Source organism: Amaranthus tricolor, chromosome 14 (assembly GCF_026212465.1).
Source record: "Amaranthus tricolor cultivar Red isolate AtriRed21 chromosome 14, ASM2621246v1, whole genome shotgun sequence".
Lineage (NCBI taxonomy): Eukaryota > Viridiplantae > Streptophyta > Magnoliopsida > Caryophyllales > Amaranthaceae > Amaranthus > Amaranthus tricolor.
This window is the reverse complement of record NC_080060.1, coordinates 3,954,872-3,971,333: the sequence shown is the minus strand read 5'-3', so window position 1 is coordinate 3,971,333 and position 16,462 is coordinate 3,954,872. Positions and strand designations below refer to the sequence as shown.

The 16,462-nt window shown below is 37.5% G+C and overlaps 1 protein-coding gene across 1 annotated transcript; it reads right to left on the bottom strand.

Annotated features, from left to right (window-relative positions):
- Window positions 1-11,105: 11,105 nt before the first annotated feature.
- Window positions 11,106-16,084, bottom strand: LOC130799883 (protein NEN1-like). The gene is made up of 6 exons (XM_057663159.1): window positions 15,539-16,084; window positions 15,261-15,418; window positions 14,561-14,607; window positions 13,319-13,382; window positions 12,121-12,803; window positions 11,106-11,579 (listed from the first exon to the last, which is right to left on the bottom strand). Exons 1-6 carry the CDS (start codon window positions 15,810-15,812, stop codon window positions 11,342-11,344), a joined length of 1,464 nt encoding a protein of 487 aa, XP_057519142.1. The 5' UTR covers window positions 15,813-16,084; the 3' UTR covers window positions 11,106-11,341.
- Window positions 16,085-16,462: the final 378 nt, after the last annotated feature.

Here is a 16,462-nt window from a genome sequence, read left to right as displayed (position 1 = left end):
AGAGTGTTTGAATGTAGCTGGTGATGACTGCAATTGGGTGATTGATTCGGGTGCTTCGTATCATCTTACTTCGCATCAAGACTATTTCTCGTCCTACACTAGTGGTGATTTTGGTAGTGTTAGAATGGGGAATGATGGGTCATCCAGGGTTGTCGGCAAAGGCACTATTTACTTGGAGAGTTCCACCGGTTGTAAGCTGATTTTGAGAAATGTTAGACACGTTCCTGATATCAGATTGAATCTCATTTCTATAGGTAGACTTGATGAAGAGGGTTACTTCAGCCACTTCAATGACGGTAAGTGGAAGCTCTGCAAGGGGAATCTTATAGCAGCCCGAGGTAAGAAGCAAGGTTCTCTTTATATGATGCAAGCGAAGGTTTGCGCGGGTGAGGTAAATGTTGCAGATGAATGTTCTAGTGAGTTATAGCATAATAGACTTGGCCATATGAGTGAGAAAGGTATGCAGATGCTCTCTAAAAAGCAATATCTCCCTGATGTCTCAGGTATGTCTCTTAGATCCTGTGTTGATTGTTTAGCTGGTAAACAACATAGGGTTGCTTTTCATTCTCGCCCCCCATCTAGGAGAAAGTATCCTCTTGATCTTGTCCACACTGATGTATGTTCTATGGATGCTAAATCCCATAGTGGTGCTCTTTACTTTGTTTCTTTTATTGATGATTATTCTCGAAAAGTGTGGGTTACTGTGTTGAAAACCAAGGATTAGGTACTTTCTGCTTTCAAGGAGTTTCAGGCTAGAGTTGAGCGAGAAACTGGTAGAAAGCTCAAGGTCGTGAGAGCTGATAATGGTGGTGAGTATAGAGGCCCATTTGAAAGCTACTGCAAGGGTCAAGGCATCAAGCTTGAGAAAACAGTTCCAAAGACACCTCAATTGAACGGAGTTGCAGAGAGGATGAACAGAACAATTGAAGAAAGAATCCGATGTATGCTCTCTCATGCAAAGTTGTCCAAGTCTTTTTGGGCAGAGGCATTGGTTACAGCTGTGTACTTGATTAACCTTTCACCTTCAAATCCTCTTGATGGTGATGTTCCTCAGAAATTTTGGACCAGTAAAGATGTCTCCTATAAGCACTTGAGGGTATTTGGATGTCGTGCTTTTGTTCACATTCCTAGAGATGAGAGATCCAAGTTAGATAAGAAGACAAAGCAGTGTATATTTTTGGGGTACTCTGAAGATGCTCTTGGGTACAAGTTATGGGATCCAGTAGATAGGAAAGTTCTCAGAAGTAGAGATGTTGTGTTCTTTGAAGATCAGACTATTGAAGATATTGAAAAGCCAAAGCAACAAACATCCTCTCATACTCCAATCATTTTTGATCCAGTCTTACCGCAGATGACTCCTAGAGTTGAAGGGGGAGATGTGCAGGATGATGATGACAATATTGGTAATGATGGTCATGATGATCAACCTGAAGTTGAGCCTCCAGTTGTTGAACCGCAACCACAGCCTGATGATGTGAGAAGATCTACTAGAGGACCACGTCCTTCCATGAGGTATCCTACTACAGAGTTTGTGTTACTAACTGATGGGGGAGAGCCAGAAGACTTTCAGGAGGCTATGTCACATGAGAAAAGTAAGGAGTGGTATAATGCCATGCAAGATGAGATGAATTCCTTGCATGAGAATCACACTTATGATCTGGTAAAGTTGCCTAACGGCAAACGAGCACTCAAGAATAAATGGGTGTTTAAGTTGAAGCACGGAGAAGATGGTCAACCACCTAGGTTCAAGGCTAGGATTGTTGTACGAGGCTATGAACAGAAGAAGGGGATTGATTTTGATGAAATTTTCTCTCCAGTGGTGAAGATGTCTTCAATCAGAGTTGTACTTAGTTTGGCTGCCAGCATGAATTTGGAGATTGAGCAACTTGATGTGAAGACTGCGTTCCTCCATGGTGACCTGAAGGAGGAAATTTACATGGAGCAACCTGAAGGCTTCGAGGTCAAGGGAAAGGAGAAACTTGTGTGTCGCTTAAAGAAGAGTTTGTATGGTCTTAAGCAAGCGCCTCGGCAATGGTACAAGAAATTTGAGTCATTCATGGTTGATAATGACTTCCACAAGACATATGCTGATCATTGCGTGTTTGTGAAGAATTTTGCTGAAGGTGACTTTCTCATTCTCTTGTTATATGTTGATGATATGTTGATTGTTGGTCGTGATTCCAATAAGATTGTTGACTGAAAGGCTAGTTTGAGCAAGTCCTTTGCTACGAAGGACCTTGGCCCTGCAAAACAAATTTTAGGCATGCGTATTTCTCGTGATAGGAAAAATAAGAAATTGTGGATATCACAAGAGAAATACATTGAAAAGGTGCTGAAAAGGTTCAATATGAATAACAATGCTAAGCCTGTGTGTTCTCCACTGCCAGTGCATATGAAATTGAGTTCCAAACAATGTCCTACAACAGATGAAGATAAGAAGTAGATGAAAAATGTACCTTATTCATCCGCTGTAGGTAGTTTGATGTATACTATGGTATGTACTAGGCCTGATATAGCTCATGCTGTTGGGGTAGTTAGCAGGTTTATGTCTAATCCTGGAAAGGAGCATTGGGCAGCAGTTAAGTGGATTCTAAGGTATCTCAGGGGTACTTCAAGAGTAAGTTTATGTTTTGGTCCTGGCGAACCTGTGTTGGATGGTTACACAGATGCTGATATGTCAGGCGATATTGATTCTAGTAAGTCTACTTCTGGTTACATGATGACGTTTGCAGGGGGAGCTGTTTCTTGGCAATCTAAATTGCAAAAATGTGTTGCTCTATCGACTACTGAGTCAGAGTATGTGGCAACTGTTGAAGCTGGTAAAGAGTTAGTGTGGATGAGGGACTTCCTTGAGGAGTTGGGTTTGGAGCAAGACGATTATTTGTTACATTGTGATTGTCAGAGTGCCATTCACTTAGCCAAGAATGCTACCTATCATGGTCGAACGAAACATATACGAAGGAGGTATCATTGGATTCGAGATCAGATAGAAGAGAAAATATTTGAGCTTGTGAAGATCAGTACTCATGAAAATGGATCGGATATGCTGACGAAGATCCTTCCAAGAGACAAGTTAGAGGTGTGCCGTTTGAAAGCGGGACTTGTCATACCCCCCAAGTTGGAGTGAGGGGGAGATTTGTTGGGTTATTCCCTCCCACTTGGAGGAAGGCCCAATTAATATTTTAATTATGGGCTTAATAATAATGGACTAATAATAATAATATTATTTGTTAATTTAAAAAAAAAAAAAAGGTGAAAAACTATAAAAGGAAAAATAGGGCAGCAGTTAATTAATTGCATCAGAAGCACTACACGCACAAAACAAAAATCAGAAACTGAGGAGAAGAAAAAGGTGCGACGCGCGTGACTTTACGGCGATCCGATCGAAGGCCATTCGTGCTCCATTTTTCGTCAAATTTTGACACAGTGTTTCTGTCTACCCAACCTACATATTCAACGGTTGGATTGTCGTTTTGTGCATTGTAAGTGGGTAATTTGTTTTGCCCTAATTTTACCCTAATTGTTATTTTACCACTTTTGAGTGATGTTTTAGGGTTGTTTGGTGTTTGTATTACCTCTAGTATTGTCTAGAGAGGATTTTGGTTGTACCCATTAATTTTATTGGTGATTAGTGTAAGAGTATGGTACCACTTACGGTCCCGTGGTTTTTTCCCGCATTGGGTTTTCCACGTAAATATCGTGTGTGCTTTACTTTCCGCATTTTTACTTTATTGCGCTTGATTGTGGGATTATTATTATTTGTTTGATTGGATTGGTTATTTTTGCTCATCTAACAACACAAAGGGAGAAAGTGTGTGTATTATATCGCCCCTTTTTCTCAACATAGTGGTATCAGAGCTTGGTTTATATTTTCTTGGGTGATACTCTTGTGTTGGTTTATGATGGATAATAAATCTAGTATGCACGGTATGATTTATTTGGACTCTACCAACTACGCTGTGTGGAAAACTAAGATGGAAGATATTCTTTATGTGAAAGATTTGTATGAACCAATCTTAAATGAGTCTATGCCCACTGGTCAAGATGAAAGTAAATGGAAAATTTTGAATCGGAAAGCGGTAGGAACCATTAGACAATTTGTTGATGTTAGTGTGCTCCAACATATTTCCAATGACACGAATGCTTATGAATTGTGGATGAAACTTGAGGCTATGTATGAGAGGAAGAACGCCTTAAGTAAAACGTCATTGATGAGAAAATTGATAAAGTTAGAATTTCACGATGGTAATAGCATGGTAGTACATTTGAATGATTTTCAAGGTTTGATTAATCAATTGTCTGCAGTGAAAATGTCCTTAGATGATGAGTTGCAGGCACTATTACTACTTTCCTCATTGCCGGATAGTTGGGACACACTATTTGTATCACTTAGCAATTCTGCTCCTGATGGTAAGTTGACAATGGAGAGTGTCAAAGCTAGTCTACTGAATGAAGAAACTAGGAGAAAGGAGATGGGTTCCTCCAATCATTCTGAAGCTCATTATGTTGCACAAGAGTCTAATAGGGGAAGAAGCAAAAATCGACCTTCTCGAGGTAGAGACAATTCTAGAGACAAGTCTAAATCCAAGGGTAGAATTATTTGTCATTATTGCGACAAGCCGGGACATATTAAGAGGTTCTGCAGAAAGATGAAAAGAGACAAGTCAAAAGATAGAAAGGGTGATTCATCTGAGTCGAAGTCTGAAGAGAAAAATACTACAGCTCTAGCAATCAGTGATGATGACTTGCTCTACATTGGTGATAAAGAGTGTTTGAATGTAGCTGGTGATGACTGCAATTGGGTGATTGATTCGGGTGCTTCGTATCATCTTACTTCGCATCAAGACTATTTCTCGTCCTACACTAGTGGTGATTTTGGTAGTGTTAGAATGGGGAATGATGGGTCATCCAGGGTTGTCGGCAAAGGCACTATTTACTTGGAGAGTTCCACCGGTTGTAAGCTGATTTTGAGAAATGTTAGACACGTTCCTGATATCAGATTGAATCTCATTTCTATAGGTAGACTTGATGAAGAGGGTTACTTCAGCCACTTCAATGACGGTAAGTGGAAGCTCTGCAAGGGGAATCTTATAGCAGCCCGAGGTAAGAAGCAAGGTTCTCTTTATATGATGCAAGCGAAGGTTTGCGCGGGTGAGGTAAATGTTGCAGATGAATGTTCTAGTGAGTTATAGCATAATAGACTTGGCCATATGAGTGAGAAAGGTATGCAGATGCTCTCTAAAAAGCAATATCTCCCTGATGTCTCAGGTATGTCTCTTAGATCCTGTGTTGATTGTTTAGCTGGTAAACAACATAGGGTTGCTTTTCATTCTCGCCCCCCATCTAGGAGAAAGTATCCTCTTGATCTTGTCCACACTGATGTATGTTCTATGGATGCTAAATCCCATAGTGGTGCTCTTTACTTTGTTTCTTTTATTGATGATTATTCTCGAAAAGTGTGGGTTACTGTGTTGAAAACCAAGGATTAGGTACTTTCTGCTTTCAAGGAGTTTCAGGCTAGAGTTGAGCGAGAAACTGGTAGAAAGCTCAAGGTCGTGAGAGCTGATAATGGTGGTGAGTATAGAGGCCCATTTGAAAGCTACTGCAAGGGTCAAGGCATCAAGCTTGAGAAAACAGTTCCAAAGACACCTCAATTGAACGGAGTTGCAGAGAGGATGAACAGAACAATTGAAGAAAGAATCCGATGTATGCTCTCTCATGCAAAGTTGTCCAAGTCTTTTTGGGCAGAGGCATTGGTTACAGCTGTGTACTTGATTAACCTTTCACCTTCAAATCCTCTTGATGGTGATGTTCCTCAGAAATTTTGGACCAGTAAAGATGTCTCCTATAAGCACTTGAGGGTATTTGGATGTCGTGCTTTTGTTCACATTCCTAGAGATGAGAGATCCAAGTTAGATAAGAAGACAAAGCAGTGTATATTTTTGGGGTACTCTGAAGATGCTCTTGGGTACAAGTTATGGGATCCAGTAGATAGGAAAGTTCTCAGAAGTAGAGATGTTGTGTTCTTTGAAGATCAGACTATTGAAGATATTGAAAAGCCAAAGCAACAAACATCCTCTCATACTCCAATCATTTTTGATCCAGTCTTACCGCAGATGACTCCTAGAGTTGAAGGGGGAGATGTGCAGGATGATGATGACAATATTGGTAATGATGGTCATGATGATCAACCTGAAGTTGAGCCTCCAGTTGTTGAACCGCAACCACAGCCTGATGATGTGAGAAGATCTACTAGAGGACCACGTCCTTCCATGAGGTATCCTACTACAGAGTTTGTGTTACTAACTGATGGGGGAGAGCCAGAAGACTTTCAGGAGGCTATGTCACATGAGAAAAGTAAGGAGTGGTATAATGCCATGCAAGATGAGATGAATTCCTTGCATGAGAATCACACTTATGATCTGGTAAAGTTGCCTAACGGCAAACGAGCACTCAAGAATAAATGGGTGTTTAAGTTGAAGCACGGAGAAGATGGTCAACCACCTAGGTTCAAGGCTAGGATTGTTGTACGAGGCTATGAACAGAAGAAGGGGATTGATTTTGATGAAATTTTCTCTCCAGTGGTGAAGATGTCTTCAATCAGAGTTGTACTTAGTTTGGCTGCCAGCATGAATTTGGAGATTGAGCAACTTGATGTGAAGACTGCGTTCCTCCATGGTGACCTGAAGGAGGAAATTTACATGGAGCAACCTGAAGGCTTCGAGGTCAAGGGAAAGGAGAAACTTGTGTGTCGCTTAAAGAAGAGTTTGTATGGTCTTAAGCAAGCGCCTCGGCAATGGTACAAGAAATTTGAGTCATTCATGGTTGATAATGACTTCCACAAGACATATGCTGATCATTGCGTGTTTGTGAAGAATTTTGCTGAAGGTGACTTTCTCATTCTCTTGTTATATGTTGATGATATGTTGATTGTTGGTCGTGATTCCAATAAGATTGTTGACTGAAAGGCTAGTTTGAGCAAGTCCTTTGCTACGAAGGACCTTGGCCCTGCAAAACAAATTTTAGGCATGCGTATTTCTCGTGATAGGAAAAATAAGAAATTGTGGATATCACAAGAGAAATACATTGAAAAGGTGCTGAAAAGGTTCAATATGAATAACAATGCTAAGCCTGTGTGTTCTCCACTGCCAGTGCATATGAAATTGAGTTCCAAACAATGTCCTACAACAGATGAAGATAAGAAGTAGATGAAAAATGTACCTTATTCATCCGCTGTAGGTAGTTTGATGTATACTATGGTATGTACTAGGCCTGATATAGCTCATGCTGTTGGGGTAGTTAGCAGGTTTATGTCTAATCCTGGAAAGGAGCATTGGGCAGCAGTTAAGTGGATTCTAAGGTATCTCAGGGGTACTTCAAGAGTAAGTTTATGTTTTGGTCCTGGCGAACCTGTGTTGGATGGTTACACAGATGCTGATATGTCAGGCGATATTGATTCTAGTAAGTCTACTTCTGGTTACATGATGACGTTTGCAGGGGGAGCTGTTTCTTGGCAATCTAAATTGCAAAAATGTGTTGCTCTATCGACTACTGAGTCAGAGTATGTGGCAACTGTTGAAGCTGGTAAAGAGTTAGTGTGGATGAGGGACTTCCTTGAGGAGTTGGGTTTGGAGCAAGACGATTATTTGTTACATTGTGATTGTCAGAGTGCCATTCACTTAGCCAAGAATGCTACCTATCATGGTCGAACGAAACATATACGAAGGAGGTATCATTGGATTCGAGATCAGATAGAAGAGAAAATATTTGAGCTTGTGAAGATCAGTACTCATGAAAATGGATCGGATATGCTGACGAAGATCCTTCCAAGAGACAAGTTAGAGGTGTGCCGTTTGAAAGCGGGACTTGTCATACCCCCCAAGTTGGAGTGAGGGGGAGATTTGTTGGGTTATTCCCTCCCACTTGGAGGAAGGCCCAATTAATATTTTAATTATGGGCTTAATAATAATGGACTAATAATAATAATATTATTTGTTAATTTAAAAAAAAAAAAAAGGTGAAAAACTATAAAAGGAAAAATAGGGCAGCAGTTAATTAATTGCATCAGAAGCACTACACGCACAAAACAAAAATCAGAAACTGAGGAGAAGAAAAAGGTGCGACGCGCGTGACTTTACGGCGATCCGATCGAAGGCCATTCGTGCTCCATTTTTCGTCAAATTTTGACACAGTGTTTCTGTCTACCCAACCTACATATTCAACGGTTGGATTGTCGTTTTGTGCATTGTAAGTGGGTAATTTGTTTTGCCCTAATTTTACCCTAATTGTTATTTTACCACTTTTGAGTGATGTTTTAGGGTTGTTTGGTGTTTGTATTACCTCTAGTATTGTCTAGAGAGGATTTTGGTTGTACCCATTAATTTTATTGGTGATTAGTGTAAGAGTATGGTACCACTTACGGTCCCGTGGTTTTTTCCCGCATTGGGTTTTCCACGTAAATATCGTGTGTGCTTTACTTTCCGCATTTTTACTTTATTGCGCTTGATTGTGGGATTATTATTATTTGTTTGATTGGATTGGTTATTTTTGCTCATCTAACAACACAAAGGGAGAAAGTGTGTGTATTATATCGCCCCTTTTTCTCAACAGATGATTACATCTCAGTATTGCATCAAAATTCAAACTCAACCAATACGTTTCATCATGTTTTCATTTCAGATTGTAACAATCTATATCTATGTTACTTGGATTCGAATACTGATGTCGGATACTGGTACGTGTCTAAGTGTCGGATATGTCTAAAATATTCAATTTTATGCCTAAATTGAAGTGTCTAAGTGTCATATCGATTTCGAACATCAAAGATCGGACACGGATATATGAAGAAAAGTGAAGAGTCCGAGTAACATAGGTCTATATATAAGATTATATGAGAACAATTATATTCGAGTAGAGGCCAGAGGGAGTATCTTTATGGACTATAAGGACAATATAGAAGGTACTTTAGTTGAATAAAATGATGGCTTTATATCTTATGCCTCCAATTAGTCAATTATCATTTACAATTATAGTAGAGTTACTAACTAGAGTATTTGATGGAAATGGACTAGTGGTTATGGTCGCTGTAACGGTCATAAAGCAGAAATTACGATCAATACAAATGATTTACGATCAATGCGACCTATATTTCGGTCGAGGTAAACTCAAAAATCTTTACAATATGCTCACGATACGATGATGCGGCTTTGTTTTTGCTCTATGTTCTAAAGAGAGTAGGTGGAGGTTTAGCTCTCACCAATTCATTCAACGGATTTGTGCAATTCGGGTTCTCTTTAGTGGGCATTAAGAGGGAATTTCAATTTTGATAGGATATGTGAGGTGGCTTTTCATATATTGCTAATTTTCTATTATAAAGGGCATAGATGCTAGTCATCAATTTTTTTGTCAAATTTTTTTTTCTAGAGATACCATTGTAAAATGAATGGTTTAATTAGTTTTCGTACTCAGTATAGACAATTGAATGAAGCATGGAAAAAAATGAGATCATTACACAACATAACAACCGTTTTATAACGGATTTTGAGCTTACCCAACAACAAAACCTCATTACGTAATCTGAGATTTAAAATCATAGAGTCACAACCATTATAAGTAGTTATTCTAACATATTAGCCATTATTATCTTTTTTTAAAGTATATCAGATTCAAAAAGATCCTAAGAAACTTTAATTTAAATATACATTCAAGAAAACTTGAATGACAATGATAAAACATACAAAATTTCAAGTGAATAATTCACATAGCTATGTCCACAAATGAGTCGTAACACCGAGAGGTGCCACGCTTGTGACATCACAACCGTAACCGCTATTGCAACAACATCCGCGCTACTTTTTATTGGATGCAGTTTCAGATAGCTCCACCATTGTATTGGAGTGACCACCTTTTTTAATGGCATTACTTCATACAAATTTGATATTTAAGAATACCACTTCATGCTTCATCACATATTGAATAGTCAACTTTATATTCCATAGAGGTTTTGAGTAATTTTTGGCACTAATAGTCTTTACCTTAATAAAAAAATAAGACTAGATAAAAAAATTTTGAGTTAAAGGTAAGAGACATTGAAAGAGTAAAATTTTTAAGTCAATTAATAAGATTACAAAAGAAAAAGTATTTAAGGTAATATTATAATTAATTTGTTTTATTTCACGTAGCCAACTCCATGTTATTTGATGAGCCTCATGTTGGGTGGCTTCACAACTCATTCAGCATGTTATTAAACATGAGAGGTGGTTTTGCTCACTGTTTCATGCAATATTCGATGCCATGGTGTGTGCAAAAGTATGAACTTCGCCTTCATGACATCATAGTCCCTGAAGACTCTGACTTAAAATAACTAAATCTATTCATAACTTAAAAAAACAGTTGCTCATAAGTTTTTAGCCAAGGTTCTTTCTAGCCAATAACTTGTAAGTTTCGGGGGATGGTCCCGGGGTGTAATGGAGGCAAATCTTACCCTACAATCTACATTTCTGCAACAATCTGATTGTAACGAGTTGCTGATTTTGTGCGGTTTATATAAATTATTGTTTTTTATGTTGAATAGAAATTAATCTTTAATTTGTTATTATTTAACATTATTTTTTTCATAATGATGTTATTAGTTATTTTTAGGTATAATGTGATTAAATAAAATTTTCTCAATTCAAAAAGATTAAATAATTAATTGTTTGAGTTGAGAGAGTTGTGAAGAGGGGACAAAATTAAAAACCGAGTAAAAAAAGGTAGCGATACAATGAAAAAGATAGTGGCAGGTAACACCTTTTTTCATCGAGCTCGCGAATGTTAAGATGGATCGGATCGTACTTGATATCACTTAATTGAGTCGATTATGCACAACTCTACCAACCAATATTAGTAAAAAAAAAAAAAAAAAAAAAAAAAAAAAAAAAAAACCCGTATTATAAAAATAAAAAGGAAAAATTTTGACCACTAGGACAATATACTTAAACTAACTTAAAATCATGCCAATTACATATCAGACATGCTGTAAATAATAAAATTAGAAACAGACACTAAGCTTAATACGAGAACTACACCCAATTCTTTTAAAAAGCTTTCAATTTGTACTTCACTACTACCAAACAATGATTAGATAAATATATTAAACATCAATAATATTACAGATTACATATGGAAAAGAATGTAGGGTTAGCATATAAATAAGAAGAAAATACAATTACCATCATATTAACTCCTACAACATCCAAACCTATCATTTTAAACCCTACCTTCCCCTGCACATTCTATTCCAGTATAATAAGGATGTATCCTTGATTTTCGTTGTCAAACAAACGTGGTAAGAACAGCACTGTCACGTAGAACAGATAACCAGCTTGATCGCTACTAATCGGACCCCTGCGTTCTGCTGGTAATCATATTGATCGAAGGTAAAGAACACGTCAATGGAAGTCCTGGCTACAATTAAGCTTTCAAGTTCTGCAGCATCAAATTTGCTGAATACGAGTTTTTGTTCAGCACCTGAAGCTGCTTCTTTCTGGAACATTTCGGTGCCATATTTGGCAACGTTCCCAGTTACAACTGTGGGTATACTGCAAAAACAGAAAACAATTGAAGATTCAAATCAGAGAATCTCTTTTAAGAAAATAAGACGTCTCTTTTGAACTACATCACAACAGCTTTTCTTCTCTAAACCAATCAAGAGTTTTCTCTAATCCTTTCATGGGTGATCACTGGCTTTCTCACTTCTTCCGATAAGACTAGGGAAACCAACTAATCTACCATACAGTACAAACAAAAGATACTTAACTTCTGAAGTTTAGCTGTGGTGTACTTTTGTACCCTCAGTTTTAGAAGTATTGTAAGGGTGAAATATAAAGTTCTCGGTATTTTCCCCCAAGTTTTGCTACAATTCTCTAACAGTAACTGAAGGTGCGTTCGACAACGTGGAAAAATGACTAGTTTTACTTCATTACAAGAAATCATCAATTTAGGCAGGGATTATATTCTCCCCCATAATTCAATTGCAATTACATACATCATGTATCAGGTTTAAGAATGGTAATAAGACTACTATAGGTTAATGAAGGCATTAAAATAAGATGGAAGAGGAAGTGAGGAAAACGAACATACTGGAGCCGTAGAGTAGGGGAATTCAAATATCCATTCTTTCTGGTAACGATGGGCCTCCAATCAGACATGCTACCAGACTCCTTAAACAAGCTTTGTGCATGATTATCACACACATCCAGAACTTGACATAGGCTTGGAGGAGCATCCACCACAAAGCTTAACCTAGGGCGGCCTGCTTGATCAACAAACTTCGTTGAAATACCAAATCGCACTTTCAGGTTATTACAGTGAAGCTTCAGTACGTTGCTGTTATGCAGTATTTGCACCCTGCGGTTGCAATTATAGGATGGAGCAAGAGCTGCACTGATAGAAGTAATAGAAACATCATCGGGAGTTATGAAGTCGGACAAACTGTTGCTACCCTCAGCTATAGTCAGTGAGCGAGCCTCTGAAGGTTCAGTTAAAGGCCTTTCTTCTGCTCCATTATCTACTTGGATGGCATCATCCATTATTTCCTCAGAAAACCTCGTCATATTGAAAGATTCTGTTCCAGGTCTACTGGGCTTAACAAAATTGAGAATCTGCTCCCCCAAGGTTTGATTTGAATGGTTTGCAGAGCTGGTATCTAAGTCAGGAGAGTAGCTCATAGACATTGGCAGAACCCTTCCGCCACTATGAGTGACTCTAGCAGAAGTTGGAGAAACCCAACTATCACTTGCAAGAATATCTGGAAGACTAGACTCCTGTACACAGAGAAACAGAAAAGTTCTATGAGCACATTTCTTACAACAGTGTTAGCCAAAATTACAGACCTAAATACCCGAAAACTGTCCTAGCAATCAGAGGTAGATCCAAGGGGTAGCCTGGGCCCCCAAAATTTTCAAAAAACTACATCGTCATTCCTTTTGAATTTACAACATATAACTCAAATAAACTCAAAAGAGACGGAGGGAGTACATGTTTTTGTTGCAAGTATTTTTTATAAATAAATAAAAAATAATACTAATGGGTCCCTCCCACCAGACTATTCCCCCCTCTCAAAAAAAATTTGATCTGGTGCTCGAAATCAGCCATAAACAAAAAACCTAGTTACTACCCTCATTTCATAATATTAAGCGCCTAAACTTTTTGAGGTCATCTAAATCACCCTAAAAGCTAATCCCAGGTGCAGGCAGCTTGTAACAGGCTAACAGCAGACCAACAAGGCTTAGACTTAGATATTAGCTATACAATAAAGAACCCAATAAATAAATATTACCAAGAAGAGAACAGTTGCGCAATGCTTGAGAACGTCAAGATTCATGCGTACATCATCTAAACTCCTGAAATCATTCAAGAACAAAAAGGAATAAGATTATTAAGCAGGCATGCTGAAAACAGCATAATTATCACTAATTAAAGACAGCATTTCCCAGTTCACAATTATTACTTGGCTCAAACAAGTAATTATAATTTACATGAAATAACATTCACCAACGTCAGTAAACAAGTAATTACAATTTACATGCAAGAAGCAGAAATGCAAATGCTTCAATGGATGAATGGGTTAAGTGATAGAATTTGAAGAGAAATATAATGGTTTAGGAGTTGTAAACATCGAGGAAAAATGATAGAAAATTCTTTAAGATGGTTTGACCATGTGCAAAGACGGGGTAAAGATAAAAGAATAGAGCTCGGGAGACTTTAAAAGAGGGCGAAGAAGACCGAAAATGACTTGGACGACAAAAGTGAAAATGATATGAAGGATCTAAACTTACAAATTAAGATGGAAGAAGACCTAAATGAATGAAGAAGAATCCATGTGGACGACCATTGAAATTGATATATTGGTTTTCATGCAGTCGACCCCAATCTTTTGAGATTGAGGCACTGTCATTGATGTTGTTGTTAGTTTATAATTTTAAGGCAAATGCAAGTGAATTTTATATAATAGGGAGAACACAATTTCTTGTATGAGACGATCTCATCGTGAGACATGCATCATACTTAAGTTAAATAGCCTAATAATAGAAACTTTTAGCTTATGGGCTTCTTTTATGAGATTGTCTCACTGTGAGACGGTCTCATAAAAATCCTAGTGCTAGCTCAACTTGTTGAGGTTTTGGATTATATCCTTTAGGTCACATGTTCGAGTCCCCACAGACCATAGGGCCACTGAAGATTTCCTTGGTTGTTAACTTCAGGCCCCTGGGAATAGTTGGTGCATGCAAACGGGCCTAGATACCTGGATTATACAAAAAAATGCCATATCAACAATAAGATCTTATAGATGAATAGAAGAAATAGATAAGATATTCCATTCAGCACTGTCATCTCTTTTATAACAGCACCGTAACTAAACACTCATTCCCACCCATCCATTAATCAAAAAGTATATCAATATTGTACTCTGATCGACACAATACATGATCCTCCACACCCATCACCCATCATTTCCACAAGAAAACCCATCAAATATGTGAAGAAAATGGGGAATTAGCAATTGGAATAGGAACATTACCTGTGAGTTTGCGGTCCCAATCCAAAATACGTGGCAAGAGTAGCCATCTGAAAAGTAAAATCATTAAAAAATCAATCACCAACCTATAGCCGTTTAAGATTAACACAAAACAGAGTAAGTCAAAAAGATTTTTAAAATTCATCCATAGTTAAGTTAATCATTTGATCAAAGCCAGTTAACTAAACCTTCCATTGCATCTGCAAATTCAGAAAACAAACTTAACACAAGAACAACATATCTTATCTTTCCTTTCCAAATAGAATTTCCTTGTTACATGAAAGTACATTTGAACCAATAATTGTTATTTGCAATTGAAAATGAACTTTCTGAATAAGGCATAAAATATTCAAGGGAAAAAATGAAATGTAAAAATGATAAATTACAAATAGCTTGCACATTTTTGCCTTATAAAGTATGTTTTCTAGTCATTTTTCCATGGAACTAACATTACACCATGATTTCAGTTAGACATAGTCATAAACTAACTAAAATTGTGTTAAAAACCCACAACCCAAAGCTGATGGTTGCAGCCTTAGGATCAATTGTTCCCTTGAACGGAAACCTCATATAATGAACCTTAATTTGATGTGAATATGTGATTAGTAGAAAGTTAAACTTAAATTATAGGCAGAACTAAGTAGCAAACAAAGCAACAAATTAAAAAAGAAATCTTTAGTGAACATCATTTAAATGAAATTACCTTCATATTACCAGCACGACGACCAAATCTTTCAGTAAGTAAAGCGAAAGAATCAATTATGCCTTTCGGCTCCGGCGAAGGACGACCTATTTCCGCAAAAGCTTCCCTGATTCGCGGACAATCAAATCTCAATATATTATGCCCAGCCCAAATCCTCCCTGAAATTCATCCATCAAAAGAACAAACAAATCAAATTCTGTTAAACATGCCTCCAACAATTTCTCTCACTTGCAGTATTTCAATAAATTCATTGGAAAAGGTATTAAGAAAAAGCAAACCATTAAGAATGTCGAAGACTTTATCGGCGACGAAGGAAAACGGAGGAGCGACTGAAACAGCAGCACGCGAAATTCCGTTACATCGTTCAGATTTAGTGGAGATAAGAGAAAGATCTTTAGGGCAAATCAGAGTGGAGTAGCTCTCGAGTTCAACAAGTTTTCTAGGGCAAACTAAAATGGCTCCAAATTCAAGGATAGCAAAACCTTGACCTTGTTTAGTCGGTACAGTAGTTTCTAAATCAAAGAATGCAATTTCTGATCTTTGTTCCGCCATTGATGAACAAATTTGAAGTTTCCAGACTTGAAAGAAAACAGAAATCGAAGAAAAATGGTGGGGGATAAGGGATTATTTGGGAATTGGGAAGTAAGAGGATGGCGCCAAATATAGTTATGGAGTTTTGTTACGTTTTGTGTTGTGGAAGATTGCTTGGTAGAAGCGCAACGTTTTTGTGCATTTTAGCCTTTAGGTTACTTAGTAAGGTGGATTAATGGGAATGTTTGTTTAGATGGTTCACACTTTGGTATATTCTTTTCTTAATACAAAAGGAATGGGCTAAGCTAATACTACTATGCAAGTATGAAGGGTATGGCTTGGTTTTATAGTGGAACTTTTTTAGACAATAGCTTAGCTGATATATATTCGATGATATATTTTAAAGTGAAAATAATAATTAATAGATCTTATTGCGTCTTATTTCAAGAATATGTTGCTATTTTATTTTTAAAAATTATTTATATTGAAACTTAAATTGCATATACTTAATATCTCTAATATCAAAGGAGTATCATTTTAACCATTTTAGGTTAAGTGCCTTTATATGTTAGAATATTAAGTCTAAGATGGCAAACTTTGCCAACAAAAGTCTAAGATGGCAAACTTTTGTTTGGAAGAAATAAAAGAAAGTTTCTTTAGTTTGATGTTTC

Coding starts and splice junctions, on each gene's coding strand:
- LOC130799883 (XM_057663159.1), bottom strand. CDS start 15,812: ATGGCGGAACAAAGATCAGAAATTGCATTCTTTGATTTAGAAACTACT. Junction 14,608..15,260: donor GTCGTGCTGGTAATATGAAG/GTAATTTCATTT, acceptor TTTACTTTTCAG/ATGGCTACTCTTGCCACGTA. Junction 13,383..14,560: donor TTGGGACCGCAAACTCACAG/GTAATGTTCCTA, acceptor GAATGATTTCAG/GAGTTTAGATGATGTACGCA.